Source organism: Sardina pilchardus, chromosome 6 (assembly GCF_963854185.1).
Source record: "Sardina pilchardus chromosome 6, fSarPil1.1, whole genome shotgun sequence".
NCBI lineage: Eukaryota > Metazoa > Chordata > Actinopteri > Clupeiformes > Clupeidae > Sardina > Sardina pilchardus.
In genome coordinates this window covers 6,618,224-6,641,990 of record NC_084999.1, presented here as the reverse complement: position 1 = coordinate 6,641,990, position 23,767 = coordinate 6,618,224, and the positions used below count along the sequence as shown (strand labels likewise).

General features: G+C 45.5%; 2 protein-coding genes across 5 annotated transcripts; one reads left to right on the top strand and one right to left on the bottom strand.

Moving 5' to 3' along the window:
• Nucleotides 1-219: 219 nt before the first annotated feature.
• zufsp (zinc finger containing ubiquitin peptidase 1) lies at nt 220-6,063 on the bottom strand. 4 transcript variants are annotated; one of them, XM_062538215.1, is made up of 12 exons: nt 6,045-6,063; nt 4,246-4,754; nt 4,034-4,135; nt 3,832-3,903; nt 3,628-3,741; nt 3,317-3,423; nt 2,749-2,917; nt 2,283-2,471; nt 1,989-2,154; nt 1,511-1,674; nt 871-1,109; nt 220-380 (listed from the first exon to the last, which is right to left on the bottom strand). In XM_062538215.1, the coding sequence occupies exons 2-12, from the start codon at nt 4,730-4,732 to the stop codon at nt 333-335; spliced, it is 1,857 nt and encodes a 618-aa protein (XP_062394199.1). In that variant the 5' UTR covers nt 4,733-4,754; nt 6,045-6,063; the 3' UTR covers nt 220-332. The 4 variants fall into 4 exon arrangements, with proteins under 4 accessions (XP_062394199.1, XP_062394197.1, XP_062394196.1 ...); XM_062538213.1 differs by lacking the exon at nt 6,045-6,063 and adding an exon at nt 5,134-5,244 and having other exon boundaries at nt 4,246-4,751; XM_062538212.1 differs by lacking the exon at nt 6,045-6,063 and adding an exon at nt 5,134-5,237.
• On the top strand, nt 5,221-22,193 carry kpna5 (karyopherin alpha 5 (importin alpha 6)). The gene is made up of 14 exons (XM_062538218.1): nt 5,221-5,328; nt 6,244-6,377; nt 6,928-7,029; nt 7,221-7,320; nt 7,505-7,599; nt 9,213-9,344; nt 9,615-9,703; nt 11,904-12,003; nt 12,321-12,484; nt 16,719-16,797; nt 17,018-17,143; nt 17,691-17,818; nt 18,015-18,193; nt 19,644-22,193. The coding sequence occupies exons 1-14, from the start codon at nt 5,325-5,327 to the stop codon at nt 19,829-19,831; spliced, it is 1,620 nt and encodes a 539-aa protein (XP_062394202.1). The 5' UTR covers nt 5,221-5,324; the 3' UTR covers nt 19,832-22,193.
• The last annotated feature ends 1,574 nt before the right edge of the window (nt 22,194-23,767 follow it).

The window sequence follows — 23,767 nt, the reverse complement described above, 5'->3', positions numbered from 1 at the left end:
TTACAGAACATTTTTGTAGGTAAATCTGATTTGTCTTTTTTTCTAAAACAACTGAATGAACATCCTCAAAAAGTGGCAGTTTTGGTTTGGTTGAAATAAAAAGGACCAGATGGTTCATGCGTTTACCTTTCCTCCCATTCACTTCTGCTTACTTTCTCCAATATTCCATCACAGTCTCTTACCATATCAGGTTTCCATGGCATAAAAAGGAGATGTAAAGATGATAAGAAAGGTCATAATTTATTATTAATCAGACACAATAAAAATACAATAACATTTGCATTAAAACCTGAGTAGACAGCATTTCTGGGAAACACAGAACAGGGCTTTGTTCATGGGATTCGATCAGCACGAAACGTCCTTGAATTCACAATCTGCCTCTGAAATACAAAAATTAGCATTTTCACAGACACGTCCATGGACAAAACATGACACAAGTTAACAATAACACATACAACAACAGCACTGGCTTGAACCAGTTTGTATCATGCATCATTTGTGTCCAACTCATGATGTAACTTGTTACTATCTCCCTATGACTACATGCCCCCCCAGGAACTGATGACTGACTTTTCCAAGAAAATGTATCCTCTATCAGGAACAAATCATCAAAGAACTCAATGCTTCTGTGTGTCTGTGTCTGTGTGTGTGTGTGTGTGTGTGTGTGTGTATTCCAGCTATGTCTTCTCCAGTATGAGCGTGCAAGTCTCTGTGTGTGTGTGTGTGTGTGTGTGTCTGTGTGTGTGTGTGTGTGTGTGTGTGTGTGTGTGTGTGTGTGTATTCCAGCTATGTCTTCTCCAGTATGAGCGTGCAAGTCTCTGTGTGTGTGTGTGTGTGTGTGTGTGTTCATGTTCATGAGTTCATTCCCACCTGTTTCTGCTCTGGCGTGAGCAGGCCCTCCACCGCCAGCACCTGGTACTGCTGGTGCTTCAGGTGGTTGGGGAACTTCCTCATGCGGCGCACGGCGGCGGCGGTGGCGGCGGTGGCGGCGGCCGCGTCTCGCTCCAGCAGCCGGGCCATGTCAGAGGGGGGGCAGCCCGGGTCAAAGAGCAGCAGGCACAGGCTGCCGTTCCTCTTCTGCTCCAGGCCCACCACGGAGCGGCTGTGGCCTGCACAGGGACAGAGATGCAGGAAGCAAACGGAAGAAATCATCAAAGGAGTCAATGCGCTGCTGTGTGTGTGTGTGTGTGTGTGTGTGTGATGTTCTTGCTGTGACTTTGTCCAGTATGACTGTGTGAGTATGTATGTATGTATGTATGTATGTATGTATGTATGTATGTATGTGTGTGTGTGTGTGTGTGTAGTTTCATGCTGTTTTCAAGGCATATTTTAGATGTACTTTTCAAAACAACCTTCAGCACCATCAAAAGAATAAGAGTCCTGCTTCGTTTTGTCACTGAGAATATAAACACACACAACACACAACACACAACACACAACACACAACACACAACACACAACACACAACACACAACACACAACACACACACACACACACACACACACACACCTTGGTGTTGGAGGTAGATGGGGGGCAGCGAGGTCTGCACCACCCTTGGAGGTAGTCTGCCGTTTCGTGTGCTGGACTGGGAGAAGTACTGCTTCACCCAGTCAAACAGGCGCGGGTGTGTCCCGCCCTGACCTGTGGGCTTGTGGAAGTCCACCACACGAGCACTGCAGGCAGACACATATGGTCATACAGTACAAGTGCAGAATGCAGTACAATAACAATGTTTGTTTTGCTGATGATGCAGGTAAGGCAAGTATGGTAGCTTCACGCTAACTGCTGTAACAATATCTTTTCTTCTCTGTGCAGTTCAGCATGATCAATTAATTAATCATTCAATGAATCAAATCAATCAACCAATCAATTGACCAAGCAATTAATTAATCAATCAACAAATCAATCGATCAAGCAAACAATTAACCAATTAATTAATCAATCAATAAATCAATAAATCAATAATAAATCACTCAATCAAGCTCACTTGACACTGAGAGAGGTGAAGAGAGAGTAGATCTCTGTGGAGCCCACCCAGGCCCGGGTGCCCTGGAGGCGGTGGTTGAAGTGGGCCGCCCCGGCTGGGTCCACGCCCTGCTTCCAGGCCTCTTCTATCAGCGCCTGCACTCGAGGGATGTTGGGGACGGGGACGTCTTGGGTCAGAGAAATGAAAAGCTGTTAAGGGAGGCCAAGACTCTCTGGGCGTTTGCCCGTGCCGGTTCCCGCACCTAATCTCGAACAGTAAAAGCCAAACATATGCAAACAAGTGAAAGGTTCCTACCAGATAAGATGTTATTGTATGGCTCCTGCTTGTGGAGGGATGACAGGAGCATCTGGAAGTTTCTGTAGCCGCAGCCCCAGCCCCGGTCCCCCTCGGAGGAGGAGTAGTGGTCCGTCTCTCCACAGAGCCACACGTGGACCGTGTCCCGAGGGTCCCGCCGAAAGTAGTCAAACAAAGCCCCCATCAATCCTGAACGCACACGCACACACACACAGACACACACACACACACACACACAGCAGAAGGGAGCTTCATGTGGATGCATTTGTATATGTTTCTCAGGTATTAAAATGGCCATTAAAATGCAGTCTGATAGACATCTGAAGATACACAGTGACACATTACATGCAAAGAAGGATCAGAACCCCTTTTATGGGTGACACAGGGGAACCAGACATCCTGTTCTGACTAATCATCACTGACACACTGGTCTCGTTACAACTTTGCAGTTAAATCCGAGGCAAACCTTGCGTTCTACTCTGTCCATCATCCACGCCAGTGGCCAGGCTCTCCATCAGCTCCGCCCGTTTTATGTGGAACTCTGCGGGGACCATGTTGCCGCGGGAAACCGCCCTCTCCATGTTCCGCTCAATCTGTTTACGATAACCACCACTCCCGTCCATACCAAACTGTTTCTATAGGAAAACACAGAGATGCACAGATAAGCTCCCACTTCCATCAACACACATGCAACCAAATATCAGAGCTTCGAATACACTTAGTAGTAGTGTAATATTTATTCATCCGTTCAGTCTGATGGAGGCACACACTACAGGTACTAATTACACACAGGGTTACATTTCTATTGGGAAGACAGGCTTCCCCTTCTTGCTTCCATTTTTCAGAGCCTGGGATGCCAACAGGGATATTTTTTTTACAGGTGAGGTGACAACACATGTTATGGGCTTGAAATCGTGTAAAATCTCTGATTGCACCTTTAAGAATCTGAGCATCAGAAACACGTGTGTGTGTGTGTGTGTGTGTGTGTGTGTGTGTGTGTGTTACTGTAGGGCTCACTAATCATCCGTGTTTACCTGCAGCTTCTTGAATTCCTCCGCCTCACGTTTAGCCTCCTGCAGCTTCCTCTGCTCTTCCTCCTCCTTCTGGAGCCGTCTGGCTAGTGTTAGGTCTGATGAACTCTCTAAGAACATAATGCATAACCACGTGTACAAACACACACACACACACACACACACACACACACACACACACACACACACACACACACACACACACACACACACAGAAAATGCTTCATGGAACATACACCATTATGGAAGCCCCATATATCAAAAGTGTGTGTGTGTGAGTGTCTGTGCGTGTCTGTGTGTGTGTGTGTGTGTACCTGCTCCCCTGGCTGCATCTGTATGGTTCTCCAGATGAAGCTCTACGTGTTCCTGCAAAGAGAAGGCGTCGGGGAATGGCAGGGAGCACAATGGGCACTCGTACTGCTTCAGCCCTACGGACAGACAGGGCACAAACGAGGTCATAAGAACTGATGCCCAATAACAGAATGCATACAACTCAAGGTGGCCACATTCAACGCTACCTGAGGTGTTAGTGTTACAGGTAGTAGGTGTAGTAGAAGAACCTGAAGCTTCTTCTCCAGCTGTTGTTGCCCCTGAAACACATATTAAACAAGAGTCAAAACCCGAGAGAGGGCAGTCGTAAAGAGGGAAGTGGAGTAGCTGCTAGACTCTTTTATATGCTATATGAAGAATGTGCACAATGGTGATGATACAGTCATTCACCTTCATCCATGGCCGACTCTTGCAGGTGCAACTCCACGTGTTCCTGTAAAATGAAGCAGTCTTGGCACACGAGGGAGCACATTGGACAAGGATACAGCTTCTCTGGAAAACACAAATCCAAAAGAACAGAAGAAGTGCAAGTCAACCACAAGAACCCTCAGAGCAGGATGGACAAGAGTATTCTGCAATTATGATCCTTTAATATTTTCTACCTTTTCGAGGAGAAGACAGACGCTTCTGTTTAATGGCACCATGCGCTTCTAAACTTTCTTGCCGGTCCTTGGAGTTCTTAGAGTGTGTGCGATCCTCAGGTCTGTGTGTGCCACTGTTTGTACCACACACAGATGCCACTGCGGCGTCCGTGCTGTTCTCTGCAACTGGCACAGGCGTGTGACAACTGGATGAGGTTCCAGGAGGCCGACTTTCTGCCCAATGTCTCTCTTTCCTAGTCACAGTCCGAGGCGTTTCTCGGTCTTCAGTCAAAGCTGGACCACAGTGGGCCACGCTGGCCTTTACTGAGGGCGTGTTGATCGTCTCTTTATGAGCAGTGTTGATGTGAAAACTGAGCTCATCGTATGATACGCCGGACAGTGAACAGAAAGGACAGTGCATTACATTTTCCAAGTGACTGAGTAGAAGATGTGTCTTCATATCTGCTTCAGATGCGAGGTCCTCGCTGCAGATCTCACAAATCGGCATGATTTCTTCAAAACTGAGCCTACTGGATGAAAGTAACACATGAGAGTCTGATCTGATCAGGCAACCTTGGTGTACGAAAGTTAATTCCAAGTTATTTTAAAACATTTCATACGGATTTCAGACCTGTTCTTACAGTATGTCGAATATTCCTCCACACTACAAAGGTTGGCTACGGGATTAAGTAGGCAAATAAGTTACTGAAATATCAGACAGGTCAAGCTTTTCTGTTGGTAGCAGCTAACGCTACATTATATTCTTAGCTTGACAGCTTGCTGGTTAACGGCGAAATATACAATAACAGACCATTTTCAGCGTTCATCTACCTGAAACCCTCAGTGTACAATAGTAGTGGCAGTAGTATTTTAGCACACCGACAAAAAGTAATCTCTAAAGACCTGTACCTTTTCAGCTTCGACAATTCCCTTTTCACTTTCCATTCATGTTTTGTTCATGTTTTCAAGCCGCGCACCGGATATGACGATTTTTGTTACTACCTTTTGACAGAGCGTCGCCATATTGCTCTTAGCTTCGCTGGTCAGGGCTGCGAGTGAAAAATTGTACCTACATCCTTGCTCAAGTTGTTTCTCGATTTATGGGTATGTATTGTATACATCGCATGTGACATACAAACAAAATGTTACCTGAACCTTAGTCGGATGTTTGTCGTTTTATGTGACTGCACGGTAACGTTAGCATTAGAGGAAAGGATATCTTATGTAGGGTAAGCAAGCCAGCAAACTGGTGGTGGCTAAGCTAATGTTAGCGATAGCTTAGTTGGTTATCAAATTAGCATCTGTTTAGCCTCTATTAGCTAATTTGACACACGGGCTTTGCTTGCCGAGAATATAGTCACTTGCACGGTCAACTGTGTTAAGAGTTGTAGGATGGTCAAAGAAAGGCAACTATAGTGGGCGATTATGTTTTGCAACTGTTAAAATATGTTCCAACGCTTTGAGCTATGTTGTCCCCAGTTGTACCTAGCACATTATTTAGCAATACATTGTTTGCAAGCTAGCTACGAAGTAGGCTGCCTTTAAATAGATCTAACATAATATATGTCATATTTGTGCCATTTGTGTCCAAACTTCCTAACGTTACATGGCGCCAGGGGCACGTGGTTACAACAAGTCGTGAACATCAAAGAGTACAATTAATGTTGACAGAAACAGCCTCACTCTAAGAAAGTATCTTTGTCAGTTAACTGTAACATATCCCACCGTGAGTGTTATGTCAAGATATATGTTGAAAGCCAGTAACGTGAAATTTCTATTTAAAATTGTTCACAGACCATCATAAGACTGAACCAAATTACCCCACTGAGCTACTTTTTGAATTGTGTGGCGTTTCTATGCAGGTTGCTGTTAGCGGCATGCGTATACAAGGACATAATAGTTAACACATTGTGGTGACGCTCTGTAGAGGAAGTTCAGTGGTTGTTGCATGATAACTGACGCAGCGAATTTAAATGTGAATCCACCCCCCCCCCCCCCCCCAATCTGTCAAACCTTCAGTCACAATGGCAAGCCCTGGAAAGGAAAGCGATCGGATGAAGAGCTACAAGAACAAAGCTTTGAATCCACAGGAGATGCGCAGGAGAAGGGAGGAGGAAGGGATTCAGCTTCGTAAGCAAAAGAGAGAGGAACAGGTACAGTAACGGGCCGACTTCTCATGTCTGTGTGGAAATGATCTGTGTCAAAGAGGATGCAAACAGGCACTGCTCAAGTTACAGGCCATGACCAAGAGCCCTTGAAGTGCACCACTGCTAGAAACTAGTGACTTAACGATGATCAGTGAGTTAGTTTGTAGAAGTTCAGGGCAGGGCCAGATAGCCAGGGAAGGGTATTTGTGCCACGTTCCCACGTGTTGCTGAATGAGCAAGCATTCCAGCTCACCTAGGTGAGACATAATATCCTGGGATGCACTGTTGAGACGGTGAAAGACTAGAGAAATTCTGCTCAGTAATCTTTGCAAGTGGCCACGCCAAGGATATGATTCTAAAAGGATACTTATTTAAGTTTATATTCAAAGTGTTGTGATTTAACTTGCACACAATTATTCTGTGTACGTACAGTAGTATGGCGATAATGTGTGATGCATTTTAAGTGTCTATATAGTTAGGTAGACTCTGTATCTGACAAGTTTGCACAAGGCCCATCCTCTGGTGTTTACCCCCTTATCTCGTCCTGTCTTTTCAGCTCTTCAAGAGAAGAAATGTGAGCCTGCCACCAGGCGATGAAGCCATGCTAGAATGCCCTATCCAGGACCCTGATGTCAGTTCAACTGTGCCACTCTCAGGTGTAAGTGGGCTGAAGACAAAATGCATGTATAAAGAGTTTGTGTTATGTGTCTATCTGCATGTGTTGTCCTAGTGTCTTGCGTTTACAACTGGTTTGCTGTCTGACAATCTTATCTACTTTGGCTTGAAAAAAACAGGGCAACTGTGAATGGAATGTAGAATGTGGCTCATAATGACTGTGTGTTCAAGCAGGAGGCAGTCATCACTCCAGACATGATTCAGATGATCTTCTCAGAGGACCCCGACCAACAGCTCATAGCAACCCAAAAATTCAGGAAATTACTCTCCAAAGGTTGGTGCATTCTTGTTAATGAATTAAACCACTACTTTTCATTCTTTTTTTAGATGTATAATCATGACATGTCTTACAGCTTACCGGTGGACCTCTCACTCAAGTTTTCTCATGCTCTCTTTCTTTCTTTCTTTCTTTCTTTTTCTCACTCTCTTTCGCTCTCTCTCTGTTCACTGTCTAACAGAGCCCAATCCTCCCATTGATGAGGTGATCCTCACTCCCGGCATCGTCAACAAGTTTGTAGAATTTCTCAGAAGAGGTGATGATGGCACGCTGCAGGTATGTGACCTGGTGTAGTATGGAGCTACAGCTCACATGTGTTCTTCTGTTTCATTAGGTTTAATTACCACTACAGAGTTGCTTCCCTCCAATGTGACTGAGTACAGGGCAAGAACACACGTCATGAGTTTGTGGGGTCAGACGACCTCTGACCTTCATTATTACCCGATCTTAGTTCATGCACTGCATTCCTTTTGCTCCGTAACCCAGGCAATCAAGCTAGACAAAACACAGATTTATTCCTACGGCCATATCAGATTTTTTAAGAACATACACATATGGCCTTATGGCAGTCTAAACAATGGGGTGACCTTTGAACATAGGTGATTGGAGGGAATGTACCATTCCACAGATTCTTGCTCCATGAGTTGGTGTCATCCACTGTGGTGTGTGTCGTAATTTATGTCACAAACCAACACTGGAATTTGATATTGATTTAGGGTAAAGGTAGCCTGGGAGTACTCGGCCAAACCTGTTAGCGAAATTGAATTGGCTTTGTAGGTCAGTCTGGCAAGGTGGTCATTGACACCCATTTCCATTATTCTGTCACGCTTATCTGTCAGGGGGCGGGATTTATAAGATGACCGATAAGAATATTCAACACAACCAATCACTGCTCTGATGGCGACAGGGTTGAATTGATATGAGGACGTATTTTTGGAATTGAGTAAAAATCTGTTTTTTTAAAGCCTGTTTTTAATAAGAAAAATGTGGTTGCTGCACTTTTGAAGTTTAATGCACAAATTTATTTTCACTGCTGGTTACACCTCTGGAAAGTCAAGGCTTTCCAGACTCTCTCTCAATGTCGGCTGAGTCTGAGATTTGAGAAGCGGTCTGGTGTTGACCCGGCTAGGGTAAAGGCAAATGTAGTGTAAACCCTATTATAACAGAGTAGGACCCAGGGCAGACAATACCAGTCTTCAGTGAGTTAGTGTGGAAATTGTATGCTAGTTCTGCTTTGCTGACATGTTGCTTTCTGCACCTGTATGCCCACATATCTCTCTAGCAGCAGAATGTAGCCAGTGTGCAAGTCGATGGCGGGCAGTCATTACTGTATACAGAGCAGAGCAGCGTTTTCCCACCCACACAGGCAGCACAAAAGTGACCCATAACGACTCGACTGATGGGACTCAACGTGGTAGCGTCGTGCTTTGGAGTTGACGGGGTGTGCATTCTCCTTCAGTGCAACATGATCACTTCTGTCTTAGGGCGCGTTGACTATGTTTATTTGCACACAGAGTCGTCTAAACAAGTGGGCTGTTTATAGAGCTCTCAACATTTCCTCACTCCCTGGAGTAATAGAACACTGGTAGCACTAGTGGACGTGTGCCATGCAGTTAAGACCTTCACTGGACTGTGGCAGTTGTTCGACTGTGCTGCTTTCAAAGGTCATCTCTTTGTCAGACTGATAGATTTACTTGGACTGGGACTGGGACTGTTGATGTGTATTTGTACTGGTAGGCAAGGCTTGTGTACTCTGTATGCAAAGCAGGCACCTCGGCAGGTGACGTATAAACGAATATGGAAATGGCCTGATGCTGCTATTTGAGAACCAGTGACTCATACATTGTTTGTTTGTTTGTTTGTTTGTTTGTTTGTGTTGTTGTTTACAGTTTGAGGCTGCCTGGGCCCTGACCAACATTGCCTCTGGGACGTTCCTCCACACCAAAGTAGTGATCGAGACCGGGGCAGTGCCCATCTTCATCGAACTGCTCAACTCGGAGAACAAGGATGTACAGGAGCAGGTAGGGACAGTGGTGGCGGGTGAGGTGTGGGCATCCACCATCCTTGCTCAGGCTGAAGCTGTGCAGGCTCGGTGCACAAAGAACAGCACACTGTGTAGAGATCGAAGTGCTCTCCACAGAAAGTTAGTTTAGGTTTGAGAAAGGCAAGTCACAGGCAACGTAGCTGCAGGTGGGTGTCGTAAGAATGTTATCTTTAGTGGAAATGTTCATGTAGGACAACCGGTATATACAGGGTAACGGTGAAGTAACCATAGCAACCATGTGTTTCAGGCTGTGTGGGCTCTGGGAAACATCGCCGGGGACAACGCAGAGTGTAGAGACTACGTCCTCGACTGTGCCATTCTTCCTTCCCTACAGCAGTGAGTGTCTTTGTGTCTTTGTGTCTTTGTGTCTTTGTGTCTTTGTGTCTTTGTGTCTTTGTGTCTTTGTGTCTGTCTGTCTGTCTGTCTGTCTGTCTGTCTGTCTGTCTGTCTGTCTGTCTGTCTGTCTGTCTGTCTGTCTGTCTGTCTGTCTGTCGGTCGTTCTGTCTCTGTGTGTTTGAGAGAGAGAGACAACGCAAGAGGAGAAGAATAAGAGTTCCAATAGCTTTTGCACAAGTATGTGTAACAGGTATTGTGCACATCGTGGCCTTTTGTGCTTCTGCTGCTTTGTTTGTGGTGTAAAGTTGCACCGCTGCATATTTCATCCGTCAACACGTATGACCAGAGATGGCTGTAAGGAATCTTTGGTATGAGCACCCTTAAAAAACAACCTTGACCCGGTTAGAAGTAATGTGTGTATCAGACCACTTCCTCAAATGGCAAAACGTCATTTGGCTTTTGCAGTAGTGTAGTTTGTGGCTCCTGTAGCTGTGCTCTTGCAGCTTGTCCGTCTCAACCCTCAAGCTCTTTGGAGAAGTTCTCATGAAAACCTGTAAGGCACATTGGCGCCGTGCACCTTCATGCTGTAAATGTAACGTTGTTCTAAAAATGTAACGTAAAAATGTGTGGAGGTGGCTTGTTTAATGGTACACTATGCAAGATTTTCACCTTTACGAAGCCGATTTGATGGTAAACCGTCTTGTAATAGGCAAGTCGTTCACCTAGCATAGCTAATACAGCATAGACGTAGCGAGTTGCTACCGAGAAAAAAACAGCCATGCTGCAACTTCGAGAACAGCGACTCGACAAATCTTGCGAGATCGTGAAACATTACCTGGTCAGTACATATAGCTCTTTGGAGATGTTAATCTTTGCCTTGTTGTTAATCCTTCACCTCCACACCAAAAGCATTTTCATTCTGTACGGGGGGGGGATAAGTCACACAAAGTTTGCCGTTTACAACAGCAGAGTAAAACAGAAAGATATTGCGGTTCTAAGGGGGAGCTTTACAGTCGGCAAAAATACCGAAACCTGCGTAGTGTGCCGATAGAATGTCATGCAGACACTCTGAAGGAATTCCACGGTTGTCTGTGTCCGTGTTCTGCCACCGAGGGCCACAGCACAGGCCCGTCACATTCCTTCCTGGTCAGCACGGTTCTCTGTGTCCGTGTTGTGCCACAGCACAGGCCCGTCACATTCCTTCCTGGTCAGCACGGTTGTCTCTGTCCGTGTTCTGCCACCAAGGGCCACAGCACAGGGCCGTCACATTCCTTCCTGGTCAGCACGGTTCTCTGTGTCCGTGTTGTGCCACGGAGGGCCACAGCACAGGCCCGTCACATTCCTTCCTGGTCAGCAGGGTGGCGGTCTGAGCCGCGCTGAATGAGGTCAGCGTCGCCGGGGGAAACCAGACAGCTGTAACTCAGCTCAGCTCACGGGCACAGAGAGTGGGGGGCTCATTAGAGGGAAGCTGTTGACACGGCGATTAATTGACATGTGATCTCATTAGCCAATTCAATTTAACTCCCGCCCTGTTCTCCCGAGGCAGGGTGCTGATTGGATGGAGTTGTTTATTGTTTTGGCAAGACCGCTGTGAGGGCAGTGAATGTGGACACGTCCGTGCAGATGCAACATTTTGGTGCTGCACAAACTGTCTGGCTGGGTCTGTGGTGCAACTGGTGGCAGTACCCATGCCATATTCCGCTCTGTGCACCCACGAACACCCGGGTTTGACCCGGGTCATTTCCCGATCCCACTCCATCTCTCTCTCTCCCACTCGCTTCCTGTCACTCTCTTCACTGATTAAAGGCATAAAAAGTGGCAAAAACAATTTAGTTCCGTGCTCCATGTGGGAACGGAACACCCCTTGCAAATGGAAGAACAGCCTTCACAGCATGGTGTTGCCAGTTCTAACACCAGAAGAGACACTAGTTAGTAGGATGACAAGGTTTTATTTGTGCTTTTTGCTCTTAAGCTCTTTGGTTTTAGGCACAACCTCTGCACTGCAGCTTCCAAATGGAAAGGTCTCTCTCTACACATACGGCTAAGTCATTAACACGGCTACCTCCTTAGTAAATAAGACGTTGAAATTGAAAGTGGTGGCTAAACACAAGACGTCAGAAACTCAAGTGCACATCTCTCTCTCTGTGCTGTATATCTGACCTCTGACCTGCAGCTGACCTTTGCCCTCTCTGACCTGTAGGCTTCTCTCCAAGTCCAGTCGCCTGGGCACCATCAGGAACGCCGTGTGGGCGCTGTCCAACCTGTGCCGGGGGAAGAACCCGCCGCCAGACTTCGCCAAGGTAAGGTGCTACCGCACCGCCGGTTCTGCTCATAGATATACGGTTCTGCTGCTGTGAGGCGCCTGTGTTGAGTGAGGCGCCTGTGTGACGGTAGTGTGTTCCTCTCCTCTAGCACTTCACTTCCTCTTTGGTCACCCCTTCTCTCCTCTCGTCTCTCTCACTCGTCACTGCATACTTTTCTTCTGGTCATCTTCATTGTCTTAATCCCTCAAATTGACCTGTCCTTACCTCTCTCTCTCTCTCTCTCTCCCCCCCCCCCCTCTCTCTCTCTCCCCCTCTCGCTCTCGCTCTGCCCCCCTGTCTCTCTCTCCCCTCAGGTGTCTCCGTCTTTGAGTGTGCTGTCCACTCTGTTGTTCGGGAGTGACCCTGACGTGCTGGCTGATGCGTGCTGGGCTCTCTCTTACCTCTCCGACGGCCCCAATGAGAAGATCCAGGCCGTCATCGACTCGGGAGTCTGCCGCCGCCTAGTGGAGCTGCTCATGTAAGTGTTGTTTCATGTCTATGTTTAATGTCTGGTCTGTTCTGTTCTGTTCACGGTCGGGACAGATTCAAAATGAAAGGAAATAAGGTAAAAAAGTAAAACAAATTATTCATCAATAAAAAAAAGAAAATAATCAATAGTAATATATTTGAAAAAAAGACCGAAAATCGACTTAAAAATGGAAAATGAAATGAAAAGGATTTGTAGAATGGTGACACCTAGTGTGTGTATATATTCGAGTTTGGTTTAGGTTTTTTTTTAACTGGCGTGACATTGGAGGTGTGGCTTCATCATCGATTCTTCATTTGATTTTGAAGTTCGAGATTTCGGTCGATATTTGATCTAAGACCGAAAATGTCACACCCCTAATACACACACACACACACACACACACACACACAGCCAGCCTCTCACATATGAAGTCTGTCTCTTGAGCTACGCTTACACTTTCAGTTAAACGTGATTGAATTCTGATTTTTTTGCTCGTATATGCCACAATTTCCGATGTGCAGCTTGTACATGTAAACAGGGGAAAAGTGCATAGATTCTGATATTTCCAAATCGGTTTCAGGCCTCATTCATACGAGTGTCATATGATACAAATTAGTGAACCAAGTAAGCACAGATGTCTGATATGGGCCATTCTCAAACATACACGTAAGCAGACAAATCGTATTGAGACAGAAAATCAGAACTGCATTAAGGCCTGCCAGTTGAGAGAGCCGTAGGCGGAGCCTACTTCTGTCAAATGAAAGAACAATGTTGGCGAATGCATGTTGAGAAGCCAAAGGCAACAACTAGTTATATGTACACTCTTAAAAATGAATGTGTTGTCCCTATCTGGACACAGATATGTGTTAGAAAAAAACATCAAGTGTTATTTTCAGTTTTTATTTTGTTGTTTAACAAACAATAAGAAAAGGAAACAACACAAACTGTTGTTGTGTTCAACACGTTCGAGTGTATGGCCTCTATAGTTAAATGTAAACACTCATGACGCACGTATCAAAAACATAGGATACATTACAGCTTGCCCCCCCGCCCACCTTCCCTCCAGTTATGTAATCGACAAGGATTCGTATCATTATCTATAGTGTCTTTCAGATGTGCTTACACACATGCCTACTGGTACATTTACAGTCCTCGTTTATGCTTGGATAGCTACCCATCCAGATATCAGCCCCATCCTCAGGCATTAAGTCAGGCATATTAAACAGCACACGCTGTTATCTAATCATAAGCATATGTGTACTAACAAGCTGCTCTTAGCCAGACGCTTCCTGAGAGAGGAAATGTGTTGCTCTGTACACATCATTCAGTGCATGGCAGTCAGTGCTCTCGCTATTATGGCACTGAGAGTAATGCACACATACGGATATATACTGTATATATTTTCAATTCAATTTCATTTTAGTTTCACTTATAGAGTGCCAAAACATTACACATGTCTCATGGCGCTTTACAGAGATCCTATGAGTAACAGGGGCAAGGAAAAACTCCCTAGAATTGGAGATACATATAGGAAGAAACCTCAGACAGATCCACGACTATATATGTATATACTGTGAAAGTGACAAAAAGTACATTTTGAGATGACTATTCATGGGTTTCATCAGGTCCCTTTTCCACAGGTGTGTAAAATCCAGCACTTAGATTATGAATGCAGACTGCATGGTGCTTGATTAATCCACCTGTGGAAAGGGGCGGGATGAGAACCATGAATACAGAGCTACAGTATAGAAAGAGAGAGTTGCCACACTCTCTGATGTTGCCACCACTGGATCAAAAGTTCCAAACAACCTGTGGTGACTGGCTGTATGGCAGGGGGGTGGTTGTATTTCGGGATGCTGCACGGTGCACAGTAGTGTGGATGCAACGTGACAGTTCGTTTAAAACTTCACATCTTCACATTGTATCGCAGAGTGATTTATTATTAGCTGTTAAAAGTGAGTTGATTATCGTGGATTATTATATGGCTCTCTAGAATGTCGAGAGAGCTCCCATTCACTTTGAATGGGCCTCCCCAACGTTCTACCGGTGATTAATATATATAATCACCGGTGAAAGTATATAATGACCGCTGTCAATGGCAACGGGTTTTGTGCTTCTAATTCACGTCTTTCATATCAATCCGCAACAAAGCCGTTCGCTGGTTGCAATGGAATTTCATTGAAAGTTACCAAGTATGTTGCCAGGCAACACCTAACAACTGTCAACTGTGGCGAACTATTTACAGTCATTGACAAAAGTGTTGTCACCCCATGCTAAAGTTTACTAAAAGAGGAATATAAAATCATCTTTTGGAAATTGATTTTAATGGCTTATGTAATAAAATGAGGAAAAATCCAACTCTTGAACTCAATGCAAATCAAACAAGCTAATAGGCTAACTGAACAAAACTGAACAAAACACCATGCCTATCTCTAGGTATGGTGAAGGGTGTTAAAGGGATAATTCGGGTTTTAAGACACGAAGTTATATGGGTTCCCCGTCAGCAACGTTGTGCATCAGCACTGACTTACCCCGCAACAGCGTCCTGTGAGCCGAGATCCAGCCGGTTTTTGATGGTGAAGAAAGTAGTCCGGCAAGTTTCTGGGGTCACGAAAGTAAAGTGTTTTTCTTCTCAAAACCATATGCGTTCAAAAGAGTGATATATTTGCACCACAAAAACGTTGTCCAGGAAAAATTCAAACCTCGTTATCACTTACTTATTTTTCGCGATTCCTATCACTGCGCGCTACTGACAGCTGGACAACGTTTTTGTGGTGCAAATATATCACTCTGTTGAACGCATATGGTTTTGAGAAGAAAAACACTTTACTTTCGTGACCCCAGAAACCTGCTGAAGAAAATAGTCCGGCATCAAAAACGATCAAAAACCGGCTGGATCTCGGCTCACAGGACGCTGTCGGGGGGTAAGTCAGTGCTGATGCACAACGTTGCTGACAGGGAACCCATATAACTTCGTGTCTTAAAACCCGAACTATCCCTTTAACCTGACTTTCGCCAGATCCTGTAGTTCGCTGTCTGCTTCACACAAGGATCTGGGACTTCTCGATAGGAGATGTATTTCTGAAGGCGGGTCCTTGTAAAACATCCTCGCATGTGATTTGATAAACCACTTGCCTGTTATCTTGAATGACGTGCTAGGCTTCTTCAAGCTCTTGCCAAACCCGGTCGGAAGAAGAGTAAAAACATCCTTGCCACCAGTAAATGTCTTCAAAACTATTCTCTGTTAATCTTTTAAAGAATGAATACGTGATAGATTCGACAAAACGGTTGAAATAGCAGAATCAATGTCAGCACAAGACTCCTCGCTGCGTGCCGCCATTGTTATTTGAATCAAACACTCGCTTCGGCGCTCCTGATTGGTTGCTCATTTTTTGAGCACTGGCACAGGGGTTTGGATTGCCCTCGCGTCCAGACCCTTGTGTGGAGCTCAGCGAAACGCCTCTGGTGGAGCATGGCGGAACTACAAGGGTCTGGCGAGAGTCAGGCTAGAAGGGTGTGTGATGATGTGGGTCAATTTAAGTTCTAAAGACCAAGGGAACTTTATCAGGATGCATAGTATCCTGGATCCATGAAATAAGTAGCCTTTAAAAATAAAAAACTGCCTGCCCCTATGTTAACCCTATGTGTTAAATTCCCATAGGGTTACATAGGGGTGACAAGACTTTTGACCCCAGTATTTTGGGAAGAACATTTATTTTTTTATGATACATTATTCATTCACATAGAAAATTGGTGTGTCCTTAAAGGTTGGATTTTTCCTCATTTTATTACATAAGCCATTCAAATAAATTTCCAAAAGATGATTTTATATTCCTCTTTTAGTAAACTTTAGCATGGGGTGACAACACTTTTGTCAATGACTGTATTTTCTAGAAGTTAGCGGAAGCCACCAAACGGTAGCCAAGTCATTGCTAAAGACACATTGAGTTAAGTTTCATTTCTCTTTTTGGCAAGTAGCCATATAATAAGCGGGATAATGTATAGAACGCCGGTCATTATCGGAAAATAATTCCCTTCAGGACGAAGCAAAACCCCTCCGCTGCGCGTCGGGGTTCTGTTCATCCTGTCGGGAATTATTTTCCGATAATGACCGGCGTTCTATTCATTATCCCTTACATATTTCAACTCGTGGAACGTCTCTCGGCCAATCAGAAACAAATAAACAGCTCCATGGAACCCAATTGTTGTATAATGACTAATACCCCCCCCCCCCTTTCTTCAGGCACTATGACTACAAGGTGGTGTCCCCAGCGCTGAGAGCCGTGGGGAACATTGTGACGGGAGACGATATTCAGACACAGGTACACTGTTCTGTGCACTACCATAGGTCCACCCCTTCTGCATGATGTTAGCTTAGCGCTGCTTCTGTTGATGCCCCTGTGTCTGGGGTCTTGTGCAGTTTTGTTTATATTTTGTGTAGCACAAAAATATTCAAGTCTGTTAACATGTCATTTCACATTGTAAGGCCTATTGTAATCATTTGGTGTGTGTGTGTGTGTGTGTGTGTGTGTGTTTATACAGGTGATTCTAAATTGCTCAGCCCTGCCTTGCCTACTACACCTTCTCAGCAGTCCCAAAGAATCAATCAAGAAAGAGGCGTGTTGGACGGTTTCTAACATCACAGCTGGAAACAGACGACAGATCCAGGTGTGTGTCTGTATGTGTGTGCGCACGTGTGCACATGGGTTTGAGTGTCAATGTAGAGGCACATATTGGTGTGCTTCTGTGTGTGTGTGTTAAGTGTAGGGATATAGTGGAGGCTACACGTAAGTAAGTGCAGTTTATCCACCTCTGAAATTCTAGAAATAGAGTTTATCCAATAGGGCTCGTGATTGTGACGTGAAAACTTTGCGGGCAGCCATATTGGCAGCCTCACTCCTTAGTTTACTATGGATTTACTCCCGCCTATTAGTGTGTTCCTGTTACTTAGTTTTTGCCTTCTTGGTCGTATGTTGCTGTGTAGTGGGGTGTAGCACAACCCACGATCGCAAGAGGACAAGAATCGCTAATACTATAAATTGTCTGCTTCTTGTCTTCTGCATCTAAATGAATGGAGTATTACGTTCGGTGCGCTACCAACATGGCGGCAAATATTCCTAGAATGCAACGCGTGCAATTCATCGTTTACCCACCTCTTATTTTAGCACTTCACCTCTGTGCCCTTAACTTCCTCTCTCCCCTTTCCTTGTGCCAGACGGTGATCGACGCCAACATCTTCCCCGTCCTGATCGAGATCCTGCAAAAGGCCGAGTTCCGCACTAGGAAAGAGGCCGCCTGGGCCATAACCAACGCCACCTCTGGGGGCACTCCTGAGCAGATGAGGTGTGTGTGTGTGTGTGTGTGTGTGTGTGTGTGTGTGTGTGTGTGTGTGTGTGTGATTTCATCACTTGTTCTCATTTAATCTATGAAGAGTATATGTGGGTATAAACAGTGACAAACATGACTAACAACTCTGTGTGTGGTGTGTGTGTGTGTGTGTGTGTGTGTGTCTGCGTGTGGTGTGTGTCTCTGTCCCCAGGTACCTGGTGTCTCTGGGCACCATCAAGCCCATGTGTGACCTCCTGACAGTAATGGACTCCAAGATTGTGCAGGTGTCCCTCAACGGCCTGGAGAACATCCTGAGACTGGGAGAGCAGGAGGCCAAGCAGAACGGCACCGGAATCAACCCCTACTGCGCCCTCATAGAGGAGGCATACGGTACACACACACACACACACACACACACACACACACACACACACACACACAGAGGGAGAGCAGGAGGCCAAGCAGAACGGCACCGGAATCAACCCCTACTGCGCCCTCATAGAGGAGGCATACGGTACACACACACACACACACACACACACACAGAGGGAGAGCAGGAGGCCAAGCAGAACGGCACCGGAATCAACCCCTACTGCGCCCTCATAGAGGAGGCATACGGTACACACACACACACACACACACACACACAGAGGGAGAGCAGGAGGCCAAGCAGAACGGCACCGGAATCAACCCCTACTGCGCCCTCATAGAGGAGGCATACGGTACACACACACACACAGAGGGAGAGCAGGAGGCCAAGCAGAACGGCACCGGAATCAACCCCTACTGCGCCCTCATAGAGGAGGCATACGGTACACACACACACACACACACACACACACACACACACACACACACACACAGAGGGAGAGCAGGAGGCCAAGCAGAACGGCACCGGAATCAACCCCTACTGCGCCCTCATAGAGGAGGCATACGGTACACACACACACACGCGCACACACACACACACACACACACACACACACACACACACACACACACACACACACACAGAGGGAGAGCAGGAGGCCAAGCAGAACGGCACCGGAATCAACCCCTACTGCGCCCTCATAGAGGAGGCATACGGTACACACACACACACACACACACACACACACACACACACACACACACACACACACACACACACACACACACACAGAGGGAGAGCAGGAGGCCAAGCAGAACGGCACCGGAATCAACCCCTACTGCGCCCTCATAGAGGAGGCATACGGTACACACACACACACGCACACACACACACACACACACACACACACACACACACACACACACACACACACACACACACACACACACACACACACACACAGAGGGAGAGCAGGAGGCCAAGCAGAACGGCACCGGAATCAACCCCTACTGCGCCCTCATAGAGGAGGCATACGGTACACACACACACACACACACACACACACACACACACAGATTTGCCAAACGGTGCAGTCATTAGCCGCAAACAAACATTTCTTACGTTTATATTCATTTCACATTGAGATAAATGGTGGCCTGATTTAAAAAATTATCATCTGAACTATAATGCGCTGGCAACCACCTACCGTACAGGTTGGGAATGGGCTTAGATTCTTAAATAATCTACCACTAGATGGCAGTAGAAACATTGTAGGGTAAAAATAATCCTCAGTAAAAATATTGGTTGGTTATTATTAAGTCAATTCACATGTTAAATGTAATGAGATCAAATCTAGGTGTCCTGAGCACTGAAGGGTTAATTTTTGAGAACTAAAATGCTCCTATTAGGAACCGTTTGGAACCCTCAACCTCAACCCTCAGTTCTCTCTCTTGCTCCTTCTCCTTGCAGGCCTGGACAAGATTGAGTTCCTGCAGAGCCACGAGAACCAGGAGATCTACCAGAAGGCCTTTGACCTGATCGAGCACTACTTCGGCGTGGAGGAGGAGGACGCCAGCATCGCTCCGCAGGTGGACCAGAGCCAGGGCCAGTACATCTTCCAGCAGCAGGAGGGACCCATGGAGGGCTTTCAGCTTTAACCCCCCCCCCCCCCCCCTGAAACCCCACCTCCTGCACCCCCACTCACCCTGACTCTCTCTCTGAGTGCGCCCCCCAGCCCAGCCCGGCCCGTTCCGGTCGGTCCGGTCCCCCTTTCCTCCATGCCAGTGTCGACTCCCTGATTCCCTAATCTTCCCAAAGCTTCAGCTTCCCTCCATTGGTGTGCCCCCCACCCACCCAACATACACACACCCTCTCTTAGATGGGGGGGCAGTGGGGGGGGGGGGGGGGGGGCGGTACAGAGAGCTGGTTGACTACCTTCCCCTTTTTCTGATTCCGGTCATCTGAACTCATCCAGTCGGCTACCCCTAGGGAGGGATGGCAAGCATATAATTATTTTCTGATTTTGTTTTTGTTTTATGTTTATTTTCTGTATTAGGAGTGCATTCCTACTATTATTGTTGGTATTATTATTATTATTATTATTATTAGGATTGTTATTATTAGTGATAATAATAATTATGATTATTACAATTATTATTATTGATAATAATTCATATTAATATTATTGATTATTATTATTATTATTTTGGCACTGGTGTCCCAAAAAATTACTTTTTACATCATATCCCTTTTGGAATGTGAATCTACCTCTTTAGTCAATGAAAAAGCACTCATGGTCATGTGACTGGTACAAGTGCAGATGGTGGCCCAGGGAGGTGCCCTCTAAAGCAGTGAGTGCAAACATTTCTCTCAGTTTAGAGGGACATATCAGAAAAGAGATCAGAGAGTAAAAACAGCAGAAAGCAACAGCTACCAAACAACAGCAACAAATGGGGGGGGGGGGGGGGCACATTTGAATGACCTTAATGGAAGCAATCTCAACTCTTAGATGGAGACTGACCGAATAGGTTAGCTCTACTAGTTTGCCGTGAGAATTAACAGACACACACACACACACACACACACACACACACACAGTGGTCTCTCAATTTAGCATGAGGAGTCTGCCTCAGCATTGGACAGCAAGTGTCAGAATCTCTGCGTGTGTATGAGAGAGAGAGAGAGAGAGAGAGAGAGGGAGAGAATAGCTGTCTCCGGCCCCCTCTCAGCTGACACTAACGGCTCCTAGCGTCCGGGAGCTGACTGGGCTTATTTATTGTGTCTGAGAGAGGAACGACTCCGAGCAGGATGGACAGCATTTCAGACACAAAAGGTCTAACGCTGATGGAGAGCCATGGCTCCAGCTTGAGGATCGGGGGCCTCTTCCCCATGTATTTTTGTTTGTTTTTGTTTTTGTTTTTCTGCTTGTGTTTTAACGTGATGCAGTGTCATTGTCCAGAGCCTTTTTTGTCTTTTGCTGTTTTTCTTTTTTGTTTTCCGTTTGCAGTTTCTTTTTGGATTTAACATTTTTAGGTGTTCTTTCATATCAAACAGAGGATGTGGCAACCGTGGCAACCGTCTCTCTCCAATGGCCACATGGCCCGTTGGCCAAGTGCTGCAATACTTTCAGATTTGACATCATCAGAAAAATGCTCTGATTTATAGATATATATATAAAAAAAAGAAAATAAATCTGTATATTATATATACATGTAAGCTCTGATTTAGTTTTCTGTTTTATGAGAAGCTTCTGATGAACATGAGGTGCTGATCATGTGAAGCTTCCTATTCAATCTCTTGCGGTGGGGGGGCGGGAGGGAGACAGCAGCCATGGCGGGCGGCTTGTCTTCACGAATCATCTTCATCCTCCTCCTCTTCCTCCTCGTCCTCCCACCCATCAGGAGAAGCATCTGGATCATCAGAGGCTGGTGGCGCCGCGCGGACATGGATGATCACCGATCTCTTTCGTGCTTTGTTTGTTAGTGTCTTGATTCTGCACAAGACTACTACTCCTGCTGTGAACGACCTTTGACATTTTGATCCCTGTGTTGGCGCCCCTGTGTGGCTCAAGTCGGGTTTTCTAGAACTTTTCCCTTTATTGCAAATTTCTCCCCCGAAATCATGTTACATAAGAATTTTGGTTCTATTTTATTATCATTATTTATGGTGTTTTTGGCACGCAACAGATAGTGCTGATAAAATTACATTATCGGATGTGCAGTTGGAAGTAGAAGCAACAGTATATTGAGATTGTAAAACATGTTTTTGGTTGAACATCAAGAACATTTAATCGTGTATAGTTTTCTAATATTTCTCATGTTTGTACTGATTGTATAATATATACATATATGTTTATGTTTTCTTCCGGTTTATAATTTTTTTTTGTCCATTAGAAGGGGGGAAAAGTGTATGAGTCTGCATCGGTGCCGAGCTTGAGAGGAGAATTTCGTGCTCCGCACTGAAGAATGTTGACGTTCTGTAAGATGGAGGAGAACAAATAAACTCTTCTGTTCCACCTGAGGTCAGATTTGTGTGGTGTTTGTTGCGGCGTCTTCTCCAAGTGAGGACAATGGCTTGCCTGTGTCTGTGTGTGGATCCATGATGCACAACAATCTTCTGTACTCTTAAGCTTTCTGGGCGAATCTGTAGTTTTAGGAACCTTACTTGGTGAATAGAGAATAGAGTGGAGTTGATATCATCTTCGTTCATTGAGCTTTGAACACGTCCATTTATTCTTTTAGCTGATGTTTTTATCCAAAGTGAGGACTAATATTCAATTTACACCACAAAAGGGAGACTTCTCAACAAATACTACTTTTAAAAACACCACAAGGCAGCCAGAGGAAGTACCAGCCAGAAGATTCCTCAACAGTGATGGTAGTACGTGTCTGACCTTTTGCGTTCATGACATTTGTGCGAAGAGTTGGGCCTATAAGGGGGTTGTCCTGTGAGGAAATTAGTTTTCTGCATTTGACCTATTCAGGTGTAGTGTGCACACATTCATACATACACACACACACACACACATTTGGATCAGTGAGCTGGGAGTACATACACATATCCAGAGCAGTGGGCAGGCCTTAATCTGGTGCCTGGGAAGCAGTTGGGGGTTAGGTGGATGTGGATGTGTGAGAGCTGTTTTAATCACCACCACCCCCCCCCCCCATTTTCCCTACCAGTCAAGGATTGAACCAGCCTCGCTTCACTTAACGGTCACAGGTCCTGTTCCCTAACCAGCAGGCCCGGATGCCCCTGTAGTAGGAGAACAAGATTGGTGGAGATAAAAGATCCGGGCCAATGCAAACAATTCCTGAGAATTTTGATTTGAAATGCCACCTGTTCCCGTGATAACACTCCCTTTGAGCCAAATGCCGGTGTGCAATACTAATGACACACCTATGCTTTATCAGTGCATCACCATGCAGACGCACATATGGCTGTAAATACTTCAGGCAAACTGAAAAACAAGTGAGTCATGTAGAGACAGCCATGCAGATAATAGCCATGCACCTCTTCACAACGTCAGTGGATACTAATTATAAGTCTGGTAAGGGTAGAAGGTGTACTGTAGCATTCCAACTAATTTGCCATTGTCTTGAATCCCGGTCTTCTACAGTAGTTGACCCATTTAAGACTTCTATGGAAATGATTGTACAAGTTTATATGGAAATATACAGATGTTTTTCCAGATCTACAAGTAGCTGTGAAATGATGATAATAGTCATCACATTGGAAACACATTTGTTATTTGACTGAAACCACACATAAATCAATCTTTTTTCAGAACATCTATCTTTGTTCACATTTTTTAACCTCCTCTATTTTTGGAGGATCTCCTGAAAACATAGCCCAGGGCAAAAGGACAAAGAAAAGACTCCACTCAGATTTGGTTTCAGCTGCGTATTTTCCATGTCAAATGGACCCTGGTCTAATACCTCTCCCGCAGGTGGCCTAAGCAGTTTCGGTTGGTGTTGGCCTGATTGCTGTTCCCTCACTCTTCTTGATATAATGCTCATCTCCAGGTGCCCTTCCAGTGTCAATATCATCTCTGAATAAATATTTGCCCTGAAATATGTCCTGTCTAAATGTTTTTA